Genomic DNA, 26,319 nt, shown 5'->3' on the forward strand with positions numbered 1-26,319 from the left:
AATTTGCTGTAATTTTCCTGGAATGTATTGGCTGTGGGATTTAAAGTGGAACAGAATGCACCCTGAAAAGGATAGTAATAGAGACTTACACTAGAATGTTAGTAGTGGTAATCTGATAATATAATTGAATTTAAAACTAAACATCTAAAAAGGTTTTAGGTATCCAAATAGGAATACTAGTGTATGTGTTCACACATTAGACCTTAATCCTGCAAGCTAGCCTCTTAGAGTTTGTGGATAGCTTTTCTTCATGGAAAAAAGGGGTAAGAGGGTAGAATTGTTGTAGAATGTCTGTTCTGGAAGGGCTTTCTTCTATTACATTTGTAGCTTTTCACTAACAGATATTTGCTGATGTCTGCAAGCAGCTGTTACAAGAGCAGCTGCCTGAACTACCTTTCAGTGAGTGTGACCTGAGCGGGAGCAGTTTCTTTCAGCTGAAGAAAACTTCTGAGAGAGCCACAGGTTGAGCAGGCCGTGGCCCTAGGATGGGATCCTAGGGCTTGGATGCTGGGTGGGCAGATGTTGACTGGAAGGCATCTGTAACCATTGGTGGGGTGTGTGTGTGACTGATGGGCTGTTGCCTGACCATTTTCCTTCAGAATACTGAACTGAGCATCTTGTTGCATGTTTGGCTGCAGTCTTCATGTACATATGTGGCTTTTAAAGGTCTTTGGGAACTGTGGCCTTTTGGCAAGCCATGAGGGGTTTTTGTTTTGTGGTTTTGAGCTAAGATTAAAACCAGATTATTCTGGCTACAGAAAGATGTGGAAGTAATTGGCCAGATCAGATGTAGTAAAGAGTAAAAGTAAAACTTTCAGGGTGAACTTAAGTGATTAGTCAGAATTCTGTGTGCAGTAGCGAGTTGCATCATGCAAGTACAGTGTGATACCTATTTTGTAAAACGAAGTTGTTTTGTTTTGCATTCTTCTAGCAGGTCAGATCTGTTGTTTCTTCCATCTATTATCCTGGTCTTCATTTCCATGGGAAATGGGACAGACATACACATTGTTGCTTATCGCATGAGCATTCATAGGCCAGTTATGTCTGTTGATGATTCATTGCAATTGCTTCTCTATTTCAGGACCTGTAACTAAGTGGACCCTACTGACCTCTGAACCACAAACTATAAGAGTGAAAAGAAGTGGGAGAAGCACACAAAGAAAAAGGAAGTGAATGCACTTTCATCTGGACTTCTTTCCTGCCCTTTATTACTGAAGCTGAATGGAAAAGAAAGACTGCTGTGCCTTTCCTCCCCCAACCTCAGGGATGGGTGGATTATAAATACTGTGTGTGTGGCTGGGAGAACAGACTGAACCATGAATCTTCAGGCTCAGCAGAAGTCTTCAAGCAAACGGGCTGGGAAACGAGTTGCCTATTTTAACGAGCAGGACATAGCAGTGCCGTCAAAGGAACCACAGCAGCAGCTTAAGGAGGGACAGTACTATGGTCACGGAGGGAATATACCAGTCTCTCAAACTATGGAGATTTCTCATCCAGGAGGATTAACGAATGCACCCAACAACGTTGCTTTGATGAACTCTGTTTACAATCAAGATAGGGGAGAGTCAGTGATGATGCCCCAGTCAGTAACAGCTGTCAAATGGCAGAATTCACTAATGGGAAACCGGTTACCAGAAAGGGGTGACAGCCACTGGCAGTCTCCACCTTCAATGTGGAACCACAGTATGGTTTTTGGGGGCAACCCAAAAGGACCCCACTCCAATGCTGGTGCCCCAGGCTTCTATGGCCACCCAGAAGCCCTTAAAAGAAATCAAGAGAAAGGAGTGTTTGTGTCACAGCTGGATTTGTATGGAGATGCTGTCCAGCAGATGATGTCCCAAAAGGCTCAGCTGGAACAGCAAGCCCTGGTTAGACAGCAAGCTCAAATGAATTCTTTTCATCAAATGCAGAAACAGCAGCAGCAGAATCAAACTCTGCCATTGCAGCCTTTCCAACTTGCATTTGGTCACCAAGGCCAAAAGCAGGGTCTTCCTGAGCTGTTACATGTCTTTCAAGAAGCCCCAACTTCTTCCAGTCCAGCATTTACTGCACAACAAAAACAGCAAGCTCTTCCCCAGCTACAGCTCTTTGAAAATTTCTATCCTCAGCAGCAGCAGCAACAGGCTGCCACACAAGCCTTTGGTCTGCAGCAAACGACTTCTATAGCACAGCCTCATGTGGCAGCTGCAGCACCTCAGCATCACATGATGCCACACCAATTTCAGCAAGCAGAGAGGAACCAGGAGCTATTCAAGGCATTAACAGAGCAGAACCAACAGACTGTGCTACCTCAGACGCAGATTCCCTTTCCAAGAAGGTCACGGAGACTCTCCAAAGAAGGTGGCCTGCTGACATCTGCAGGAGAAGTGTTGCCTTCTAAGCAGGCAGAAGAACAACCCAGCAATTTATTTCTGCACCACTGGCAAACACATCAGCAAGAGGTCCCGATACAGCAAACACCTGAGTCGCTGGGCCACAGTAAAAGTACCTATTTGCACCCCAAAAGATTGGATCTGGGGCAGAAGGATGTCCTGGTGAATAGTGAGCAGTGCCAGATGGAAACAGACAGGCAAGCTGCAGCCCAGAATGGTAGAGATGAGGAGAAGCAGGCAGCAGCACCTGAAGAAAACAGTCAGAGAACTAATGATTTTCAGAGTGTCAGAGGTGGTGTAATCCAGAGTACCCGACGGAGGCGACGTGTTTCTCAAGAAGCCAATTTGCTGACTTTGGCCCAGAAAGCTGTTGAGCTGGCTTCTCTTCAGAATGTAAAGGTAAGGTATAGACCCTAACCATATAGCATGTTTTACACGACAAAATAGGGCTGAAAGGAAGGGAAGTCCTGTACGTATGCAGGATAGGATGGTATCTTGGAAGTGTGCAGTGAGGGTAGCTCTGGTGTGGAGGCATGTAAGTTCAGCTACTGTAATTCATAGATGTGGGAGAACAGAGATGTAGTATAGTGAAACCACTAAGTGACAGTTTTATTTCACTAACACCAAACATTATTTTAGCCCATGACATGAAAATATGGAAGTTTTCAGCTTAGGTCTCAAGGTGATGAGGAATTTTGAGAGGCAGGTACAAGCAGCTTACTTGTTGTCTTTTTACCAATTTAACATTCTCTTTCTTTTCTGTTAAAAGACTTAGGCTTACCTGCCAGTTTTTCAGTTTCAGCAGTTGAAGTGTTTCTAAAATGTGCTATCTAAAAAATACATAATGCAGGTTACATGTTCAATATTTCTCAAATATTAAAAGTCTAAGAAAGCTTCACTTACATGAAGGACCAATACCAGGCATGACAAAGGCCTGTCTCATGCAGCATCCCATTTCTAAGAATGACCTGAGGGCCTGTAGACCTCCTGTAAGACTTAATGAGGAAGAAATTTAGTGCTGACTGATTTGGTAGTTCACTACTCCTAATCTTTTGATATCCCATCAGTCTAAACTAAACAGTATATATTCCATATGGCAAGATGACAGAGTTCAAAATTAACTAGCCTATTGGGAGACAAGTGATGGGATTTTTGGAGTTGAGTGGGGGTTTTTGGAGGGATTGTTTTTGAATGTTTTTCTTACAGTTGTGGTTTGCCTAATCTTTTATTGAGTGCTTCTTAGGAGGCACACTTTTCCTTGGAAGTTCTCTTCCCAAAGGCTGATGAAATATATGTTACATGAGCTGTTTTTACCTACACTTTTGATATCTGAGTTGCTATCCAGTCACACAACAAAGGGAAAGGCATTTTATTGTCCGTTTCATCATCCTTTTTATCCTAGTCTGTCTCTCACTGTTTTTTCCCATCTCTTCCTTAGGGGAATGTGCTGTTTGAGTGAAAGAATTAAACTAATAAACAATGAGCTGAATATCCATAGCCTACTCCATCTCTTGGAGAGCAGAAACCAAACAGTGACTTGACTTGGTTGATGTTGTCTTCAATCCTTTTTGCTCTAACTCCAGTTGAACCAGCAGATTTGATAAAGAACTGGTAGTTTGTAGTAGCATGGTGTATTGCTCTTTGCCAGCCATTGTGTGATTATATTGCATAAGGCCTGCAATTCACATTGCACTTGGATCACTAACAGAGTGTCAAGAAGAAGCAAATAGAGCATTTAGGAAAGGGCCCTGAGAGATGAAGCAAGAAATTGGCTGTTTGAAGGCACGTCTGCTTGCAGTCTGATTCATAATGTAAAGACCAGAGAAGTGTTTTGACAGATGCTCTTTTGTTCTTTGCAGTTATGCAAGCATAATGGCACTAGCAGAACTCTTTATGTTTAGATCTCTTCAGGTTTTCAGGATGAGGTTTTGAAAAATGATAAAATTCTTACCAGAGGTCTGATGGATTTTACATCTTTAAGGTGTTGAATATTGTGTGAGGGAGAAAAAGAAAATGTGTTTGCTGAATGAGAGTGGGCTGCTTCTCTTATGAGTTTCTTTCTGTTAAAAACAACCTAGAAGCCTTCTCTGCATAGATTATCTGAAGAGTGTGTAGAAGGCCATAGAGTTAAATTATTGATTGAAGAAGATATCATTCATAATTTGAACCAGTTTTTTGAACATCCCAGTCTAGGTATGTGTACCTTATGCAAAAATAATATTCTGGACAGTAATATCTGTCTACATGCAGTGTCACGACTGATGCTTTGGAACAGGCCTGTGGCTGCCTTTTTTTCAGGTGATGCAAGCTTGTTGCTGCCTACAGGCTGCAGTAAATTCTTAACTCCTTAATTATTTCAGTGTGACTTGTTGAATTCTATAAGTACAGAAAACTTTTCTCAAACCTTAATGGTTTTCTACAAGGGTGTCTGAATTTAAATATTCCTTTATGGAAGGAAGACATGTTTTGCTTACCTAGCTGCTTTCCCCTGGCACAGGGCAGGGCACCAGCTGCTACAAACAAAAGGAAGAAAAAAGTTTTGTTTGCAGAATTGTAGTTCTGGTCTCGTCTCTTTCATGGACAAGCTTTGGTTTGACTGCAGACAGAAGCTGCCTCTCCTTGATGCAGATGATGCAGAATGATAGCAGAAAGCCCTATGTGGGCAGGTGTTTTTAAAAGGCTGGTGTGGTTTCTAATCAGATCACAGATGTGGCCTTGGAACAGTTCTTCCAGCTGTTGTAGTTGGGTTTTTCTGTGAATTCTAAGATTTTTAGAAACAGCTTGAGGGATAGAGAGGATCAATGCCAGGATGTCTGATGGGTTTCTGTGGATTTCCTGGAGAACTCTAGATGACTAGTTCATACCTCAGTATTTATGCAAGAGTCTAAATGAAAGTGCCGTATGTTGCACTTGCTGAAGTTATCCAGCAGCCCTCCTGCCCCAAATTCTACAACAGGGATTCTGAGGTAGCCAAAAATCCCCTAGCAGGTCCCATCCTTTCTGCTTACCTCTGAGAATAATCAAACAGCTGAGAAACTGTTTAGAGATCTGAAGCAAAAGGCTTAATTCCAAAATTAGTCATGCCTCTTGTAAACATTAGGTATGTGTGAACTTTTGTGATCAGAAAAGCTGTAGTGTGGACCAGAACATCTTTAAGGATGTCTTAACTATTTATATTAAGTCCTACTGGTGTTTTTTCTCTATCTGTGCTACTATTCAGGTCTCCTGTTCTTGTTTTGTCTTGGAGGGGTCAGCACTCCCATCTCTGAGGAGGAGTCCTTTGCTGATTGCCCCCCAGTTTTGAAAATAAAAGGAGCATGGTAAACCAATCATAAAGCCAGAGAAAAGTGACACTTTTGGGTGACTGTGGCACTTTTGAGCTGCCATAATTTCCTTCTTGTAGTCAGCAAATTAGTTCAGGTCTCTCGACCTACAGAGGTCTGTGTAGCACCCAGGAGGTACCTGAGATTTTTAGATTGGTCAGAATTGGTGCTTTTTCACACATTCACATTGTCATTATGTGTTGCTGTACCCAGAAAGTGGTGGAGGAAAGCTACAAAGATTTACAGGAATCCCTTTCTATGTAGAGTCAGTGGACTCCAGTGATGTCTGTCAGCATGATGAACATGATGAATGCCCTCCAAACCCAAAATTGGTAGTTTTATGGGAAAGTACAGCCTGTCACCAACCTGAAGTGAAGGCAGGTCCTCAGACCTCATTAATTTCTCCTGAGGCTTATTCTGGGACAGTGGATGCCACTTGTGACTTTACAAGTGTGTGTTCCATCACTGTGTGGTAGAGGTGTGCATTTGCAGTGTCTGTGAAGAAGCAGTCAGACTTGTAAACTGCCGAGTCAGGAATAAACCTTTCTGTGCAACTTAGCCCAACTCTAATAACTGCCTCCTTGAAAGGAGGCAGTCCTGGATCTTCTTGATATAGTAGATTTCATGTGCTCAATCTTGTTATCTGGCTTATTTTGAAGGCTTAATGTTTTCCAGAGTCAGAAAAAAAATGAAGCAAAAACTAGCTCTGGGTTTAGGTTTTTTGTGTGTGAGAGATTTAATTAAGATAATACCACAGTTCAGTCTTCCCTGGAGCAGAAATCCAATATTTGAAATTAATAACCTGCAGCTTTTGATCGTTACTAAAACTGAAGAGCTGTTGTCGAAAGTTATAAAGCAGGACACAAATTCATATAGAAAATAAACTGTTAAAACATAGGTAGTGAAACAATTCTTATAAATGACCTATATAAGTGTTCTAGCAGTTGAGACTACAGGCAATCTTCAAGTAATTCTATGAAATTTTAGTAACACTGCGAAATATTCTTTTAACCTCCAGTAACACTTCCAAATCAATTTCAGCTTGCAAATTGCTTCGAGAAACTTGATATACACTGAAAGTGAGATGGTATCTCATTTATTATATAAGTAATACAGAATTTTTAGGAATCTATTTTTCTTCTCAGGAGCTGGATAATTCAGAGGAGAAGAAGAGTGTGCTAGTAACAGCTCCAGGACCTACTGGAGCTTCAAAGAGTGTTGTGGAATTCGCCAGTTCTTCACCAGCTCCCAAAAAAGCCCGGGAGGATAACAGCCTTGTGCCTCTTATCATTCCTGTGTCTGTGCCAGTGAGAAAAATTGACTTGCAGAGCCTTGAAAAGGAAAAGTCTGAGGATGGAAAGCTCCAGAAAGGCCAAACAAACGATCGAGCTCCTTGTGAACGGAAGCCTTCTGTGATAGTCACTCGGAGGCGGTCTAATCGTAATACTAACATGGAGACCTCAAGTCAGGTATGGATGCACTAAGAAACCAAAGATGAGGCACATCTGTTCGATTTAATCACACAGTTTTTAACCATGAACTTATCTATTAAAGTAGTCTGATCTCAAGGCTTGAACTTGGAATGTACATAGTCTGGGGATTTTATCATAGTGTTGCCATGTATTTGAGCATTGCTGGCTTTTCATGACCTACAGCTAATGCTAGTAAAGCCAGGCAGCGCCTCACTAAATTCATTAAACAGTGAATAAAGCCAGATGGACAGTAAGACTAGAATAGTTGTCTGTCTGTGTCAAGAGTGCTTTCTTCAGACATACATTAATACAAATAAATTCTAAGTAGTGCACATATCTCTCAATGTGAATAAAATCCAAAGTGAAGATTTATTCTCATGCAATGGAAACTTTTACTGAGTTCTGAAGGTCAGTACTTGATTGTTCCCCTGCAGCATGGTAGTGATGAGTGGGTGGGTTGATATTTTTATTTCCCTTCTCCTCTATCCAGAAGTACAACAGAATGTTCAGATATCACAGGAATGGCAGGCATCTGGGGAGGTTTCTCTGTATTTAAATGCTTGACCATCTAATAAAATACTGTTATATTGTCTTCTGTTCTCTTACCACTATTCAGTGTCACTGCGTATCTGTATGAAGGTTGTGGTGTATCTCTACCAGGATTCTGCTGTGCTTTTTTATTGTCTTTTAAAGCTACCATGAAGGTTGGACCAGATGGACATGAAGTTCTTGTAAAATATAACTTCATAATCACATGGGCTAGCGCTGCTACCTAATGGTTCCTGTGTCCAGTCCATTCCATTCCCTGTGTTCTTCCTCTCACTTTCCCCTTCTGCTAATTGTTGAGACATCCTCCAACTGTTCTATCCAGAGTTTAAGCTGCTATGAAAAAATGTTATCATCTCACTGACATTTTTCAAGCAACCTGAGATTTTAAATTAAATTAACAATGCAATTTTTTTTTCTAATAGCATGAAGATGCTGTTCCAAAGGATGAAGCAGAGGGCTTTGCCCGAAAACCAAAGCAGCGGCCAAGACCCGAGCCCCTGTTCATACCACCTAAAGCTGGCACCTTTATTGCGCCGCCTGTTTATTCCAACATTACTCCATATCAGAGCCACTTACGGTCACCTGTCCGTCTGGCAGACCATCCTTCAGATAGGAACTTTGAGCTACCTCCTTACACTCCTCCCCCAATCCTTAGTCCAGTGAGAGAAGGATCTGGGCTGTATTTTAACGCTATCCTCTCTTCAAGCGGTCATTCGGTTGCACCTCCAGTGACGCCCAAAAGTGGTCACAGAACTCTGCTTAGATCAAGTAAGTTGCATTTTAACCTTCCTTTCTTGTGTAATTTATGATCGGGAACTGTGGAGCATTGGGAGGACCATGATGCCCTTAGGAGATGTATTTGTGTGAAACTGGAGCTCCTTCCTGATAGTTTGGGAAGCCAGAATACAGGAAATGCAGTATTGCTCCATCTGGGCATGGATGTTAGGATGGGTTCACAAGCAACCTGCAACACCCCCTGCTGACGTTCTTAGGAATGAAAAGTCAGTTCCTCTCCCAGGTCACTATCTTCAGCTGAGGGGAGGAAAGCTCTGGTCATCTGAAACTCCTTTATTTAGCCTGGGGGTACCTTTTTTCAGAGATGGACAGCTCTGATTAGATTTTCAAGCTGTGTGATAAGTAAATCTCAGATGTGAAGCTGAGCAGTTCTTCCTTCTTGTTGCAGATAGTTCAGAAGTTACCCCTCCGATTCTTACAGTAGTGGGGGAAGCCACCCCGGTCAGCATTGAACCGTAAGTAGGCAGCAGATTCAGAGTCTCTTAGTAAAAGTGCTTCCTTGCTTCCTCCTAAACTTTCAAGCTGCTCCCTGTGTGACTGATGTATCTCTTAGAAGCATTAAAACTATTCTTATTGGTGGTTCAAAATACAAGTTGTGTTGATTAAAAATTGCACCATATGATAAATATTGTTTGGTTGGTAAATGTAATTCTGGTGACATTAACAGCTTTCTATTGATGCTCACCTGTCTCTGGGCTGAATTACTGTTAGTTACCTAAAGGGGAATCTGTCCTGTGTTGTTCTATACGAGCACTTCTTTGTATGCTGTGTGCTTGTTTTAGGGTGGGAAGATGATGCTCCTTTAGAGGAAGGACAGAATGTCCTTGGAAAACTTGGGTTAGCTCTCCCATGGACTGGTCTGGTTGCAGGTGTGTTTTAGCTGCAGCACAGCTGTGAACACTCCGCTCTCCCCTGGGCAAGCTCAGCCTGAAAACGCTACAGCCAGTGGCATATGGGCTGTGTGCCCTGAGCTAATCAGCCTGGTTGGTCTTTAGCTGGCTGTGTGCTGGGAAACCTGGGGACACAACAGCAGTAGGGAACACAGTCTGGAGATGTTGAAGCTGGAATTGTGAGCTTAGGCTTGGTGTCAGTCCTGCTAAACCTGAGCAGAGCTGCAAATATCTCTGCACAGCCTTTGCCAGTGCTCTGGGAGTGTTATCAATTCAAGCTGAGTACTGCAGAACTACAGCAAGGGAGTGTAGTTTCAGTTCATTACTATACCTAATTAATTAATTCCTGCAAAATCTAATCATGGAGATGCATGGCTTGGAAGCACCCATATGGCATAAAAACACCCACATGGCTCTGCATCTGACTGTGCAGTCAGGAATCTCTGCTCAAACTCTGCAGCATATCCCATAACATTTGAGATATTTGACTCAGAACTTCCCCAGGTAAATACAATGCTTCTTTTGCTTTTATCCAAAATGGTTTGTATCTTAAAAATAGACTGGTGCATTTGCTGAATTTTTTTTTCCTCGCCCTTTTCCCATTCTGCCTTCTTGTTTGAAGGTCAGGTTTTCTGCACTTGTCACAGCAGCCTGTCCTGAGAAAATGTTGCAATTGTGAATGAATGTAGATTTTTCTTGTAACCTTTGCAAACCTCCTCTAGACCAAGCCCATTCATTGAAATAAGCACATTTATTGTTGTATAAATTTATTTTGGAAGTGTCCCAATTAATCTTTTCCTGTTAGTTCATTTAACATTAATCCAGGGGAACTTCTTGAACAGATATTTTTTGTGTCCCTCTCAGGTCTCCATCTTTGACCTCTCTGTGGTGCAGTTGTCTTGTGTCTGTTGGCTTAAATTGCTGAAGTTGTTGACATAAAGCTGGTTGTGATTTTAGTTGTATGTGAAAATTTTCATATTTTCAAATTAATGTTGCCATTAATTTCAAACCATGGTATCTTAGTAGTGCAAGTTCATTTACTTTTGCCAAAAGGGAGTTATGTGCAGATAGACAGTTTGTCTAACTGTCATCTTAAGTCTTGCTGAGCAGATGCTTATGGAGGTAAATTGCTTTTAACTTTTAATGACAGCAAATTATTAACCTGGTGTCATTTCGTGTTTGGCAGCACTGGGATGGTCAGTTATGTAGACATGTCTTCCTTAAAGAAAATGTGGCAGGAAGCACTTTTTTTAGAAGAAAAAAATGTTTAATTTGCTTTGTAGTCTTGTCAGAAGTTGACTCTAACTTGTGATTACCCAGTGTAGTAGTCTTAATTGTTTGCCAAGCCTTCTGTTAGTGCTTCTTAAAAGGTTATTTAATTGCAGTGATTTGAAATAGGAAGTGTGATAATGAAGCTTAATTCTTTGTGAAATGGTACAATAGGCAGCTGTTGTCACAGATCCTTGTGTCCTGCTGGTTTTGTAGTTCAGTTGCACCAAAGTCTTGGGGTCACTGCTGAAGTAGGCAGCCTTAAATATACCTGTGGTGTATCACTGTGAACTGCCTTCCCAATTCACAGCCTCAGTTCTGGATGTTGTCACACTCAGCTCCCATGGCATCCCAGGAGCACCACTGGTGCTTTCAGGCGAGAGCTCTTTATGTATTGAAGTCTAGACTTCATCAGTAGAGGAACAGAAGAATAATACAACTTGAATGGATCTCTGGAGGTTATCTGGTCCAAGCCTCTGCTCAGAGCAGACCAAATTTAAGTTACCCATGTCAACTCTTGCAGTAGAATTCTGGTTTTATTTGGGCGTTGCAGGTACGAGATGAAATTTTTCGTTTTTTCTAGCCCAGAGATGTCATATTCCAAGTTCAGTTTCAAAATGAGAAGAAACTTTCAAGAAGGCGCACATTCTTTCCCTCCAGATCTTCCAGTTGTCTCTTTTCTTTCTCAGAAGTGAGGTCAGAGGAGTCTGTGTCCTGAGACACAGCCTCTCCCAAATTTCCCAGTGCAGTCTTTACTGCAAAAACGCCTTTTTATCTGTTTCCACATGGCAGTTTTGAGCAGTCTTTTCTTTAAGGGCAGATTATAATCCATAAGCCTTTCCTCCTCTGTGAAACTGCATGCCATAACAGTAAGCAAGACTAATCACAATGAGTAGAAGACTTCACATGAACATTAATCTGTAGTCCATCTCAGTGTGCTCTACAAGGAGAGCTACTGCTGAGTGGGTGATGAAGTTGGAACAAGTGTATAGGGTAGTTAACTTCTGCATTGCTTTGTTTACACATGAGCTGTTCCCCTTAAGGACATCTGGATCTGCTATAGATGCAAAAAAAACCAGTTTGCAAAGTATCTTTTTATGTGTGTTAGAAGTCGGTAATTTTTTTGAACATGGGCTTTTCCAACACATGACATCTTATGATGAAAGTGTTTCATGACAATACCAAAATGAGGAATTGGGTGGAAAAGGGACTAAGGTATTTGCTTCTTCTCCTTCCATACCCATTTCCTCCTGTTTGATAACACAGTCTCTTAGGACTTCAAAACACCATATTGAAACACTTGCTGGTATCTCTGGATTTTTGTACAGGTTATGTGTTGTTTCGAGGCTTCCTCACTCCTTTTCCAAACTTCTTTTCATAATAGATGTGTGTGTCATTTCAGAGGATGAGAAAAGTCTGGAGGTTGGGATTTCTCAGAAGTTTTTGTTATTATTCCTTATTGGACTATATTATGCTCTTTCTCTGGTAATTGTGCTAGGTGTGGGGCACCAAGCCAAGACTTGAGAATTATAGCAAACCTTGTCCTGGGTGCAGGGAGTTTCACTTTTTTCTAGTGAAGCAACTCCAGAATTTTATCATCTTCTGGGCACTGCCTGATCTGCTCTCTCCAAAAAGGAGCTTTCTTTCTCTATACTTTACTATGTCAAGAGCTACCAGTGTGGTTGACTGACATCTGATTGAGGAGTATGTTCACATTAAGTACACAGAAAAACAGTCTTTCACTTGGGGTTCTTACCCACCTCTGTGCACAAAATCACACTTGCCAATACAGAGTAGAATCTTTGTGGATGGTCACTTGACTTAAAGCAAATGTAGTGCTCTGTGGGTTGCAGGTAGTGAAAAGTCTGTCTGCTAATTCAGATGTAAAAGTATGAGATTGCTGCTGGAAGGGTAGGGTTTGGGTTTGGTACAAAATGAGCAATACAGGTTTCATTGTTTTGTAGTTTTGGTTTCAGTTGTTAGAAGGAGTACCTGGAAGACACCAGCTTGTGTCAAGGTCATAAAGGACTAAATTTTGATCCTGCTTTGAATGGGAAGTTGGACCAGATGGCAGTGTTTAGGTTGAAAAGGACATTTGGAGGCTCTGGTTCAGTTGTTGGCTGACAAAATGTTAATACTAAAACAGGCTTACCTGTCTTATGCCTGAGGAACAAGCTTGCCATAAGAGGACCCTATATGAGAGCCTCTCCAAAAGTGATGATTATTAGAAGCCAATAACTGTTCTTTGAGCAGCTATTAGGGGATGCTAATTTAAATACAGTTTCAACCTATGCTGATTAAAAAAAAAAGGAAGATTAAAAAAAAATGGAAACGGGTAATAGATGTAAAACCTCTCAAATTCTAAGTTACTTATATAACCTACAACACTGTTGGTGTTATATGCAAGAGCCTGCATTTGTATAGGCATTTGTTTCTTCATTTGGTTCTTCATTAGTGTTTCTAGCAGAGACGGAGACTTCCTGGGTATTGTAAAGATGGCCTGACTGTAACATTTTTCCTTCTCTGCAGGCGAATAAATGTAGGAACTCGCTTTCAAGCAGAAATCCCATCACTCCAAGACAGATCTCTGGCAGAAACTGATGAACATAAAGCAGAGCTGGTGTGGCAGCCATGGGGTGACTTGGAAACCAACAAAGTTACCCAAGAGAATGGTAAGAAGTTGGAAGGCTGTTAAAGAGGGGCGAGTTGTCGCAGTGGTTGTAGGGATAACCACTTATCTACTGTAGGCATAATTAAAAATCTTCTAGAGCTACCATTCAAGTGACATGTTTAAATGGTCTTGAAAACAGTTTTAGGAGCAAAACTTGTTTGTCAGATTGCATGTATGGGGCAAGGGGAGGCTGGTAGGATTGGTTCTTTTAATAGTAAAAAAACTGTGACTGCTGCTTCTGTCAGGCCAAGAGCAGCCTTTTGCTCAGTGAAGCTTCCTTGGTTTTGTTAACATTGAAAACCACACACACTCAACTCCTGTATTTTTGAGGGATGTTCTAGATGTAATAGTATTTCAAAAAAATCAAGTTGTAGACTGAAGTCAGGATGAGGAAGCAGGAGTTGTGGTAGCTAGTAGCAGACCTGGGGAGCTGACTGCTTCTGTTACACATGGGTTGTGGTCTGTATAAATCCTGAAGGGAAGAGGAAGTGGGCAAGCTTGGAAGAAATATTTTTGAATGAGAGAGAAAAAAGAGTTTTGTGAAATGGAAATTCACAATATAAGGGTGGGTTCAAAAAATGTGTAAGGTGAAGGGAGGTGGGAAGAGCAGGGAGGAGATTTGCAAGAAATTCCATGTGTAAATAGTGCTGCATGACCTTGTAGCCTAATGAGTGCTGGGGTCCAAATTTGACCCAGATAAATTTGCAAGGACATGCAGCTTCTCTGAGTTTTACTTTCTGTTATGTCTATTTCTCCTTCAAAAGAGATAATTAATCATGCCAATGCAGTAGGAAACTTCATTTTAATCTTCTTTTCTGGTTTTTTTTGGTACCCCTGTGGAAACAGTGGAAAAACTGCTAGCTGCTGCCTGTTCAAGCATTTTTCCTGGGGGTGGAACCAACCAGGAGCTGGCATTGCATTTCTTACATGAAGAAAAGGGAAGCATTCTGGTGAGTCTGTCCCCCTGTTCGCCTCAATGTGGTCAAAGATGTTAAGGAAGGTCAGGTAACCTCTCATTCCTGAGAGGAGAGCCTTGAAAATTCCTTTCAGTGGATCTGGTTCCCATTGTTTGGTGTCCCTTGTATGTCCCTAATGTGGGTTCTGATCAATGTACAGTGCCATGTGCACTTACTTTTATATTTCCAACTTGGACATGTTTGGCTTTTTAACAAACACACTGACAGTCTATCAGGGCAAGTGAGCCAAGACTTCTAAATTAATCTTAGATGTTGTCTTCCTGGAAAGGTTACTGTGTAGAAGGGAAAAATAAGAGGCTGGGGCCGAAAGCTGAGTCAGAGGGCAGTGTCTTGCACCTCTTTGTTTTGCTAGATCCATTTGACTTCTCTGTCTGTGTCTGTAGAACAACTGTCCTGCTAATTTTATACCAGTATTGTAAGACATGATACACTTTCATGATTGCCCTTTGACACCTCTGGGAGGTAATATCAAAGAGCAGAGCAAAGAGCAAAGCTTTGTCATCTTTTTATAGTTCTATGACTGATTTAGACTGGCATAAATCTGCCCTGTGTTCAGGAGTATCCCACACTTTTGCCTTGCTGCTTGTTTCCCATCCTGTGGGACTGACACTTGTGCATGGACTTGCATCAGAGAAGAGATCAAACAGAAAGTAGTTTTTGTATGTGTGTGTGTTATGTTTCTGGCAGCCCATCGTTGTGAATGCTGCTGTTGGCATTAGAGAGGAGCAGGACTTCCTCTGACAGCAGGAACTCATTGTTCAGGTGGTTTAAACTGCCAGTGGAAGCACGATTCTGTTGTCTCCTTCCTACAGAATTTGAAAGCCTTCTGGTATAAATGAAAACTAAAAAGCATCTTGAGAGGTGGGAGTTTTGTGTGTGTCATCTTTCAGTCACGTGACTGCTGATTTATTTTGAAATAATGCTCAGTCAAGTGAGATCAAATTACAATTACTTGGATATGTAAAACAGGTGTCACTTAGGGCAGCATTTTTGGATATGTGTGTAATAGGCCTTTGGTTAATGAGAGGAAACTGATGCAAGGTCTCTATGTATGGAATTAGCTCTCTCCCAGTACCCTGGTGGTTGTGTCAATTCACAGATGTGAAGAGGTGCCAAGAATGTACCACTTGTCTCTGGTACCCAAGATTAGATGGGCAGTCAAGAATGTGGTTTTTAAAGTTGTCCCAAGTGGTAAACTGTACTCTGTTTCTTTTCTGTTAGCTTGCCACAGAAAAGAGGGGATAAAAAATTGCCTGATCTTTGTTTTTAATACCCCAGATATTAAAGTAATTATTTTACTTGTGTTTATCCAAGGGAGCTCTGACCAAACTGCTGTTGAAGAAGCCAGTGCGACCACCTACCCACCCTTTGGCAGATTATCACTACACAGGTTTGTCAACCAGAACAACTCTGTGCTACCTGCTTATATCCTTTTCTGATTTTTTGGGGTACTCTGTTACATTACAAGAGGATTAAAAGAGCAATCCTCTCTTGTAACTCAAATGATGGCTTGCCAGAATTTTTGCTTATGCAAATTATGACCCTTTAAATGTAAGAAACACTGCATCCTTCTGAACATGTGCATGTGTATTGGGATAGGTATGAGTTCTCATTTTCTTTATGGGGAAAAGGGAAGGTAATCCCTTGCACTGAGACACAGAGAATGTAGAAAGATAGCCCGTATGTATAAGAAAGGCTGTGGTAACCTTAGAATCATAGCCTCTCTGGCATGAGTTTCCAGGGTGGAGTTAAGCAGGGGTTTTATGGGAAGTAGTTTTCAAGCTTGCTGAAGAAGCCTCAGCCAACTATGAATACCTGTCAGTGTTTATTCAAAATTTAAATGCCATAAGCTACCTTTGTCATCATGCACCTAATTAGAAAATAGTCAGCTGTGTGACACTGATTTCAGTGATCTGGAGAGACCCAAGTGACCTGAAAGATCTGATGTAAAGCAGTAGAGAGATGTCTAATAGCTGGTACCACAAAGCATAGAAAATACATTTTTGTTACTATGCATTCCTACTGTAGTTGTTGGCAAATATTAGTTGAAGAATATCTATAAGGAAGGAGGGGATTTGACAATGTTATTATTAGAGGCAAGGAATATTTGAGGAATACTGGAGATGTAGTAAATCTTCAAGTACAGGTTCCTACTGAAAGAGAAGATCCTGTTCTTCTGCCCCAACATTACCCTACTATAAAATCTTATGACTGGGTCACCACGAAGTGTGTCACTTCACCTTGCTTGGGCAACATCTTAGTTCATCTGAGTGAGTGGTTTTTGCAAGCTGAGCTGAATTAACCTGTGGTGATGAGCACTTGATCTAGCACAAAGGAAGTGTTGGGAGGAGAGCTGGGGTGGAGCAGCAAGGGAGGAGTTACCAGCGGTCCGCAGTTTTGCTGTAGTAGGCTCAAGGAGAGACTGCACCCTCATGTGTGTGCTGGTCTTATTTAAGGCAAACATGAAGAAGAGGTATGTAGAAGAGTAAACATTTGAAATTGTATGGATTTTCATTATAACTTACTTTACCTACAGGATCAGACAAGTGGAAGGTTGCTGAAAAAAAGCTATTCAACAAAGGCATTGCAATCTACAAGAAAGATTTTTTCTTGGTCCAAAAGCTTGTAAGTTACTTTTGTTTGTTTTCATGATACATTTTTACATGTTTGTAGAACATTTTATACAGGAAGTTCAATCTTGATTTTTCTGAAACCTCTGTTTTAAGCATTAGGTCCCACATTCAGAAGATTTCAGAGAAATGTCAGCCTCCAGCACAGCATGAAATCTCACCAGAAAGCTAGAGCAATTATGTTTGTTTTGATTAACCCTGGTATTTAAACTGCATTACTTCCATTAGTCCATGCTACAGCTATCTCCTCTGCAGAGCACATTTATAGAGCATTGGCAGTGTTTAGCTTAAATGGCTTGCTGATAAAACTAAAAAGAAACACATCTTTGCCACTGATGGAGAGGACCAAAGAAGGATATGAAAATGATGGATCCTTTAGATCTCTCATGTTGTGACAATGATAGGAGAAATGATCACTCCCTTGTTTTGATGAGGTATGACATGTCAGCAAGGGGGAAATCACTGAAGGAGAGTGCAAAACCAGGAACTGCAAACGTATTTACTGAATAAAATTCCCAAAGGCATTTAAATTGCAAAAGCTCAGAAGTTGAAAATATATTCCAAACATTTTAAAGAAATCACTGATGCAGAATATGTAGATGGTCACAAGTCCATGCTGATAATTGTCCACCACCATATGCCTACAAAATGCACATGGCCAAAACGGGAAGGGGCTGCAAACCTTCACTTCCATTTTTGGATTGGTATTCTGGTCTGGTCTTCTCTGAAGTGCTGCTGCAAAATAAAGCTCCTCCATAAAGCTGAGAAGCTGCTGTCAAGCCTGATAGCTCAACTGGAACATTTCAGAGGCTAAGAGGTGCATTAAGCTTACAAAGTTCCAGGTTCTGTCACCTTTGCATTAACCAGCTTTTCTTTGGAAAGTTTGTCCTCTAGTTCTCAGTGAATAACAGTGGCAGTAGGGGATATGCTGTGGGATGAGGCACACAGGCGAATATGACACAGAAAAAGAGGCTTGAACAGCAGCTGTGGTGGAATGGAAACTACTAAGGAAAGAAAATACAAAGTTTATTTATTGCACCCCTAGTAGTTATTTATAAATCTTTTTAAAATCATGTAATCCACTGGTGTTTTATGTTTTTTAAACAACAGATAAAAACCAAAACAGTGGCTCAATGTGTAGAATTCTACTACACATACAAGAAACAGGTGAAAATTGGTCGGAATGGGACCTTAATCTTTGGGGACATTGATGGTGCTAATGAGAGATCAATGAAAGATGAAGCTGAAGTTGACATCAAGGTAAGTAATTTCCTAAATTTCTCTCACCTCTTTTGGGCTGTGGTTTGAAGTCTTTTGTGTTGTCTCATTTACTGGTCAAATCAAAAGCACAAACAATCTGGCTTCTCCACAGGAGTCCAGACTCACAAATTTGTGTCCTGTGTCACATAATGTCATTTACCTACCGGCATCAAAATTAACAGTTCCTTTATCTTCTGGTGAAGAGTTCCCATAGGTTTGCACGTGTTCTTCCTCTGAGAAGGGACATCTTCAGTGAGGAACGGGGGCATGTGGAGGAGGAGGAGGAAGAGGATGAAGAAGAGGAGGCAGAGGAAGGGTTGGATAACAGAAAGAGGAGCGCCGATGCTCTGAAAGATGAACAGACACTACAAGATGGTGTAATAGTAAGTGCTGCATTGTGCATGTTGTGCTTTCTATGCCACCTTCACTTTGCAAATGGTTTAGAAAACATGTGGGCAGTTCCAGATGCAAAAAGTTTCCATCTCTAACTTTTTCTGGAGCAAGAGAATGGGCTGAGGTAGATCAGAGTGTTACTATCAATCAGACTGTGAGCTGTGATGGGAGAACTGGGATGTGTAAGGTGGAAAAATGCAATGTATTCTTTGTGGCTGGTGGACACAGAGGGCCGTGATGAGAAATGTCCTTAAAATAGCCTGAAGATTTTGCCATTAAATAAAACCTTTGTCTGGAATGAGTGAAACACAGGAGCTCAGCTACTGTCTTCCCTCTGATGGTGGGTTTAAGTGTCACTTTGACTCAATTCTTCTCCTCTTTGCAAAGGCCAGCAACACCAATATGAGGAGTCATGAGGCAGCTGTCATGGGCAGAATTGGGAGGAAGCCAAGGGAGACAACAGTGAAGCCTCGAAAGCCTATTACTGCTCCAGTGCAGAGGAAGAAGAGGAAACAGAAGACAAAACCAGATGCTACCAGTAAAACACAAAACACAGAAAACACATTTCCATGTAAAAAATGTGGCAGGTAAGACCAACTCTGCTTCCAGCAATAGTCACAGAATCACAGTAGGGCATCTCCTGTGGAAGCTTTTTCCCAAATGAACTTTCTGTCTTTCTGTATAGGCCATAGACATTGGCAATAGTTCTAATGAATTACTGCCCCACTAATACTTGCAAATTAAGGCTTGTTTTCCTTCAAATGGCATGAGATACCACCTGCATTTCAGCTGTGTACAGTAGTTGGTGTTAAGCTGCACTTTCAAGCAGCTGCTATGTTGGCCCTCTGTAATGCTTACATTTTTGTAACAAGTTTCTACGTATTTGCTAGATCACATATAAAGAACGTGGTATAGACTTAAGAACAGTGGTCTAGAAACACGAGACGTTAACATCATTATTGCAGCAGCTTATTAGGCCAGTAGGTACATAGTTCATCTGGTTACATTTGCAGCTGTCTTTGGTAGATGTCAAATATATTTGTATTTCCTCACACAGTTTTAGTAGTTTTTGCAGGCCTGTTGCCACCAGAATCAAACTGTCAAGAAAATTCAGCTCCCTACATAAGTTGCTTACTCTTAAAATAACAGGACAAGCAGACAAGGCTTCTTAATGATGTCTGAACTACACTTGTGGCGCTTCATGCAAAATCCAAATAGTTAATGGTGGAGGGTGGAGGAACAGATCACAGAAATGTAGAGTCAGAAGGAAAAAGCTCAAGTATTTCGAGCTCTGTGGACAAGGCTCAAGAGTGGCATTGGGCCATCATTTGCCTCGCTGCTTATGGTATTGTTGCAGCACAGGGGTATGCCTGAAAACCTGGGCTATGTTAAGCAGCACATGCATAATTCAGATACCAGCACTGCCCCTCTGAATTCAGAGCTGAATGAGAAATGGCCACAGTAAGAAATTAAGCTCAGGATCCCCTGCTAGCATTGCACCTTGCTCTCCATGTCCTGAGTGGCGTTTGCTGTAGGTGCTCTATCGCTGTGCCTGTGGGAGTTCCGGAGCTGAAGCTCGTGAACTTGAGGCCACAGCAGCAGAAGCTCTTCCAGAAAAATGTTGAAGGAGGCCGTAGGAGAGGCCAATGCTAATGTCCCTGTGTGCTTTCCTCAGGGTGTTCTACAAGGTGAAGAGCCGCAGTGCTCACATGAAGAGCCACGCGGAACAGGAGAAGAAGGCGGCGGCACTGAAGCAGCAGGAGAAGGAGGCGGCAGCGGCGGCGGCAGCCCGCAGCCAGGCCCAGCAGGACGAGAGCAGTGACAGTGGGAGCAGCAGCAGCGGGAGCAGCAGTGCCAGCTCGGATGAAGATGGAGAAATATAGCAGCAGACCAGAAGTGGAGGGAGTAGCAAGGCTGGACCCAACCTCCCTCTCGCTGGTCTCATTTGTTTTTTGCTTGCACTTTTCTTACCTGAACCATCTGGTTTTGGTTTCAGTGCTGCCATTTCCTCATACCACATGTTTCACTTCACCTTGCCAGTACTGACCAGGCCAGAATGGTGGATAACAAGATTTGTTTCAACTTGGATTTTTTTTTTTTAAAGACTGATAAGATTCCTATTTATAATGATACCCGAGGTACATAATAGAACAATGTCACCTGCAGTGGAAGTAAGTTCTCTCAGGTCAGTCAGACCTTTCTTTTTGTTCTTGTCAGGAATTTTGGTAGTAGGACTCTTGGATATAAAGGTTTCTAGACTGGAGCTCTACTCTGAGCTAAGTGTATCCATTTTCTGTGACACTGGTGATTTCTAGTTTTTTCCTTTCTCAGCAAGTTCTTCTTCCTTTTATTCTTTCCTGCCTTTCTTTCTGAGCAGTTATTCAGGCAGACAACAAGTTTTGTGGAAAGATGGTGTGCACTTTTGACCTCTGTTTCACAAAAATTAAAAGTAGGATGAGAAAGACACTCTTCTTCCTTTTAAGAGAAAGTTTTATTTTTCAAACGGAAGCCTGAGGTCAGTTATCTTATGGCATTAAGAACATAGCAATGGATATGAAAATATCCTGTGTGATAAGAGTAGCCACAGGCCTTGCAGGTTGTCTCATCTTGGAAAACAAAATAGTCAGCCTTTGATTAACTTAAAGGAGTCTGGGCTTCACAAGTGCAATTTAAAATGAAAATTACTGGGTTTGAATTTACATAAATGGGAGCAAGTTTGTTTAGTGAAAATGAACCCAGATCTTCTTGTGTGCTAGGTTGTGTGCACCTCAAAAATGGGAGGAATGGAGTCTCATCTCCAGCAGGCATCCCTCTGTGAATGCTTTTATCTCTCAATATCCTCTTCTGTCTTGTAGCAACCCTCATTTACTCCTTGAAATTGCCATCATCAAGCTTTTATGGCAGGGCCTTAGTTTCCCAGGCAGTTGCTGTCAGACAGTATGTACAGGAGAAGCTTGTCACCCACTTGCACACCAGTGGCAGGGCAGTGCTGCCTGCTGGGTTGTCCTGCTATGAGCTGTTCTCTTGCTGAAAGGCTGACTCTTCTTCAGAACTGACACAAGCTAGTAGCCCAAAAAGTCTAGCCGCCAAAATCTGCTGGTGAAAGAGAGTTAAGAAGAAGTGGCCCAGGTGACAAATGTTAAATTCGCACAGGATTGTTCCGTACATCTTTATAGCCCACATTTATCATTATTTTGTAAGGATGCAGAGAATCACTTGTGCTTCATGGCCAGCTGGTGCCATCCTGTAGCCTGGCTGCCCAGCTTCTTCCCTCCATCCAGTGCTTAGGAGCAGCAGTGATCCCCAGTTTCTCGGGTGCTGGCACTGCGTCAGACCAGACCGTAGGAGCTGATTGCTCCTGCCTTCCCCAGTAGGGATCCAAGAGATGTTGTTGTATGTGAACTGCTGAGTGTGCCTGACTGGCAGATTTTTTTTATTTAAATCTTGACCCTTCCAGCTGCTAGATAAATTCCTGGCTAACTATATAAAGAGGCTGTAACTCCAGCTTGTTGTCTGTCAGTCTTCTTGCCCTGCAGTTTTATGCAACCATGATGGCTTCACTCTTTTTTTTGGGAGGCTTTGTATTGTACAACGTTTGCTTTGACATATCTATGCCTTTGCATAGAATCCTTTTTCTGAATAGCAGAAACAGTTACTGCTCTTACAAAATCAGGAGGAACATCATTAAGGACTGCACTCTTTGTAAAGTTGACACTTTCACCTGTAAGTGTTCAATTTTCTGTCAAGACTGTATTTTTCATTCCTATCAAAACTGGGGTTCCTTTCAGCACTTAGATGACTGTTCCATGTTCCTACATTGAATGGATCTTGTTGACTAAGTAAGAAACACATGGCACATTGTGAACTGTTAAAATCATTCAAAAACTGCGAAGAACTAAAAGCTGCTTCTTTAAAAAGAAGCTTAAGCAAATCAGTCTTCCTCTTTAAGATTTCAGTGTTGATTTATATTTTTTTTTCTTTTATAAATCGGGGGAAATTCTTGTCTGCCATTATCTTAGGGCCCTTGGAGAGAACAGAAGCTTTAGCACAGTATGTCAGGAGGAAGAGTGGGTGAACGAACTGCAAGCATTATTACAGTCTTCCAAAGGCCAGATCGTTCACTGATTCTCCCTATTTTAGGAAACTGATATAATTTTTCCTCTTGTCAAGGACAAGGTGTTGAGGTGCTGGTTAGAACAAATCAGAGATTTTCTTTACTTGCATAACAATGTTGTGTATATTATGTACTGATTCCAGTACTGGTTGTTTCTCTCCCACCCTGCTGCAGTTTAAGTAGAATGGAACAGGAAAACTGGACACAGTCTGTTACTGGAAGAAAATCAGGAAAGGGCTTTTCTGAGGATAACCTCTATAACAGCTGTGGGTTAGCAGGGCTGACCACAATCAGGTATATGTGCTAAGTGGCATCAAGTTGGAATGTTTCTGAGCATACTTCCAAGTTGCCAGTAGCCCCCAGAAGACTTCTTTTCTGGCATGGTAATAAGTAAAACAGTTCCTCGAAGTGTCATCTTAAAAGACAAACAAGCAAACCAAGCCTATTCACTGGCTTACAAAAGGAGTTTGGAATTGATCCTGCGTTTGAATTAGAGCTTGCCTAGTAGCAAAAGTTGGCAGAGAATTGTTTTTAAAAAAAAGAAGAAAACCAAAACCCAAACAACCAACACCCAATTTCTGTGGACAAAGCATTTAAATAGAATTTTTCTAATCTGGAATGAGTTATGCTCCTACTTTTTGTGAGGGGAAAAATAACTTGAGTGGCTCTTTACTGCAGCACAGTGATAATTAAAGTTTGTTATTCCAGTTAAGATTTAAAAAACCCATCCCAAACAAACAAAATGCTTCTCAGTGTTCTGTTGATATGTCTGTTTTAAAACTCCATGCTCATTATTTCCCATTGTTTAAGGGCCTATTGATCAATCCCCATTTAGTGTAAGGGTGTGCTGCTAATTTACAGAAAAAGGCAGAAGAAAGTCATTAATTTGAACAAGGTGTCTCTTCACTTTGAAGAACAAATGGGAACAAATATTTATAGAATGCAATTCTGTAAATGTGTACTAATAGATTTGCCTTTTATAGTGCAGGATGAGACTTCAGGTGGTCATATACCCCACAGTCAGATGGCTGTATTTCAAATCATTACCTGCTTGAGCCTTGATGCCAGCCCTGGGCATCATGGAGATGCAGTGACAGGTCATGCTTGCCCTGATCACATACTTCTGCCTGTGCTTCTGCCTGCCCTTTACAGATAGATTCAGTCTTTCAGGTCTGTGATCTGCATGGAATAGCATCTGAGTTTTGTAAGACTATGTGTGTATGTAATTACTAGATAGATGCATGCACTTGTGATGCAAATCTGATATAGCTGCAGGTGTTTTGCAGTCTAGCTGCAAGAACCACTCTGCATTTTAATTTACTTGATGTTTGTTCTTTTACTGATACAGGTGATGGTATCAGAGAGAACTTGGCTCTGTAAGTTGAAAGCCTACAGAATTTCACTCAGCTGTGCAGGACCATGGCATTTTGCTGGCTAGAAAAGAGGTAGGGATGTAGCTGCTTAAAGGCAGGACAAAGATAGAAATTCAAAAGCTTCAAAATTCATCTGTTAAACCCATTGTAGATAAAGTCCAATTTAACTAAAAATACTCTGATTTATCAAACTGAGGCTTTTGGTCATTTTTATCACTGCAACAAGCTTAGATTAAAATCAACACTTTTCAGAAAAAGTCTTTCTTAAATCACAAACATGAGCTTTCTCACTCTGCAGTTACACACTTCTTAATTCTCTTTCAGGCAGTGGACTAGAAGGTTCCTGCAGATACATACTGTATTTTAAAGAAATGGGAGTAGGAAGGACTATAACCATAGGAGTCTTGCTTTCATACAATGGCACATTTAGTCCAATGCTTACCAGAAACCTTATTCTAATACACATTTTCCCACACAAACTTTCTCCCTGCTTTATCTTCTGATGTATGTCTGGAAGTTTATGAAGCTTTAAAGAGACAGAGAAGTGAGTCTACAAATCATGTTTGATTTCTGGGGGGGCTTGAGTTTCTAAGTAAATTCGTCACTTGGGTTCAGCTGCTTTACTTTCCCACCTTCTCTCCTGTGTCGTATGTTAGGAAGACACAAACTTTAAATCCCAAGCTGTCTAAGGATCTTTCTTTCCAAGACTAAGATTCTACTGACAGCTGAGCCTGAAAAAACCCTTAACTTCTCCAGATTAGAAGACAACATATATTTTTATAGAAATATAATTGTGTATTTTAAAAAAGTTTCCTGCAGCTTCTCCACCTGTATTTTTTCTCTTGTAGCTCAGATTTGATATAAACTTTTTTGTGTTCATTCTTTTTATGTTCTGTTTTTAAATTTGTAGTCAAAGCTTTGGTGTACTGTACAGGAGCAGTCAGCCTTTGTAATTACTGTATAAATGCTTTATAATAAAGTATATTACTTTTATTTTAACAAATGAGCAGACACTTCCTTTTGTGTGTCTGCTGCCTAGTGCACCTTTTAAAAGACTGTTACATGTTTAAAATGTACATATATAAATATATTTACCTGTTGCTGTACAGTTGTGATAGACTGGACTGAATTTATTTTTTGTGTGCTTTTTTATAAAATATTAATACACTAAAGGAAATCTTTGCGGATGTGATTGTAATGTACTATGTAACTTATTTACTTAATATCCTCTATATATCTAAAAAACCTTTTATTAAATGAGGTTAAAAAAATAGTCTCTTAGCTGAGTTTCTCAATGGTATGAGGGAGTGGCCGGGGGCTTGTGCAGGCTGTGATGCACAGGAGGCTGTCCTGAGTCCTTCTGGCTGGTCTGCTCTCTCTTCGTACTCACCTGTGTTTCCCACACAGCCCTAGAGGCTGTTTCTCACCTTCCCCCAAGACACAAGCCTGCAGTGTGTTTTATGTCCTACATCCAAGAAAGTAACTGGCACCTGCCAGGAGCCCAGAGAAATCTGCAGCTCCACCGTTTTACAGAAGTGTTGATGGGATGTGTGTTCCCCTCCAAGCTGAGCACCCTCGCAGAAAGACAGAAACAACCTTGACAGTGTGCTAGGAATTCCTGGGGAATAGGTCTGCTGTGCTCTGAGTAAGGCCAGTGGGATTCTGACACTACCTCAAACAACTACAAAGACCATGGGCAAGGCAAAGACATCGTGGAGTAACTTAGTACCTGATGAGCCTGCATCAGGTGAGAATTCTGCAATGGCTTCAGTTATAGATCACATTGTATCACACTTACAGTGATAAAGTTTGAAAAAACTTTTAGTAAATACTGTCTTAAAGGCACTTACCTGTTACCTGAATCTGAGTGGGGGGATTTAACAGGTTTTGTTACACAGCATGTATTTTGTTTCTTCTGGCAGCAGTTGGATCTCTTGTCATATTTATGAGGATAGATGGAAGCATATCTAAAATTCAAGATATGGATTTTAAATATGCTTCCATCTATCCTCGAAACATCTTCCTTCTGTTTTGGTACTTTGCCTTTTAGTTAACTTGGCTACACAGGTTTTCTCACACCCTGTGGGCATGATGTCTTTAAAAGCTACAAATGCTACATAAAGCAGATGGCAGAAGTGCGTACCGGTGCCCGACTGGTCTCCTGTGAGATTGCACTTACGATCTAAGGCAGCACACCTGTTAATTTATGCTGACCTTTTCATTTCAATATT

The 26,319-nt window shown here is 41.2% G+C and overlaps 1 protein-coding gene across 1 annotated transcript; it reads left to right on the forward strand.

Moving 5' to 3' along the window:
- The first annotated feature begins 1,096 nt into the window (after positions 1 to 1,096).
- On the forward strand, positions 1,097 to 25,361 carry MIDEAS (mitotic deacetylase associated SANT domain protein). The gene is made up of 12 exons (XM_066551971.1): positions 1,097 to 2,771; positions 6,841 to 7,164; positions 8,139 to 8,484; positions 8,900 to 8,966; positions 13,200 to 13,342; positions 14,188 to 14,291; positions 15,633 to 15,708; positions 16,855 to 16,943; positions 18,059 to 18,208; positions 18,412 to 18,591; positions 18,989 to 19,188; positions 20,277 to 25,361. The coding sequence occupies exons 1-12, from the start codon at positions 1,317 to 1,319 to the stop codon at positions 20,482 to 20,484; spliced, it is 3,342 nt and encodes a 1,113-aa protein (XP_066408068.1). The 5' UTR covers positions 1,097 to 1,316; the 3' UTR covers positions 20,485 to 25,361.
- Positions 25,362 to 26,319: the final 958 nt, after the last annotated feature.

This window comes from Molothrus aeneus, chromosome 6 (assembly GCF_037042795.1).
Source record: "Molothrus aeneus isolate 106 chromosome 6, BPBGC_Maene_1.0, whole genome shotgun sequence".
Classification (NCBI taxonomy): domain Eukaryota; kingdom Metazoa; phylum Chordata; class Aves; order Passeriformes; family Icteridae; genus Molothrus; species Molothrus aeneus.

Coding starts and splice junctions, on each gene's coding strand:
- MIDEAS (XM_066551971.1), top strand. CDS start 1,317: ATGAATCTTCAGGCTCAGCAGAAGTCTTCAAGCAAACGGGCTGGGAAA. Junction 2,772..6,840: donor CTTCTCTTCAGAATGTAAAG/GTAAGGTATAGA, acceptor TTTTCTTCTCAG/GAGCTGGATAATTCAGAGGA. Junction 8,485..8,899: donor CAGAACTCTGCTTAGATCAA/GTAAGTTGCATT, acceptor TTCTTGTTGCAG/ATAGTTCAGAAGTTACCCCT.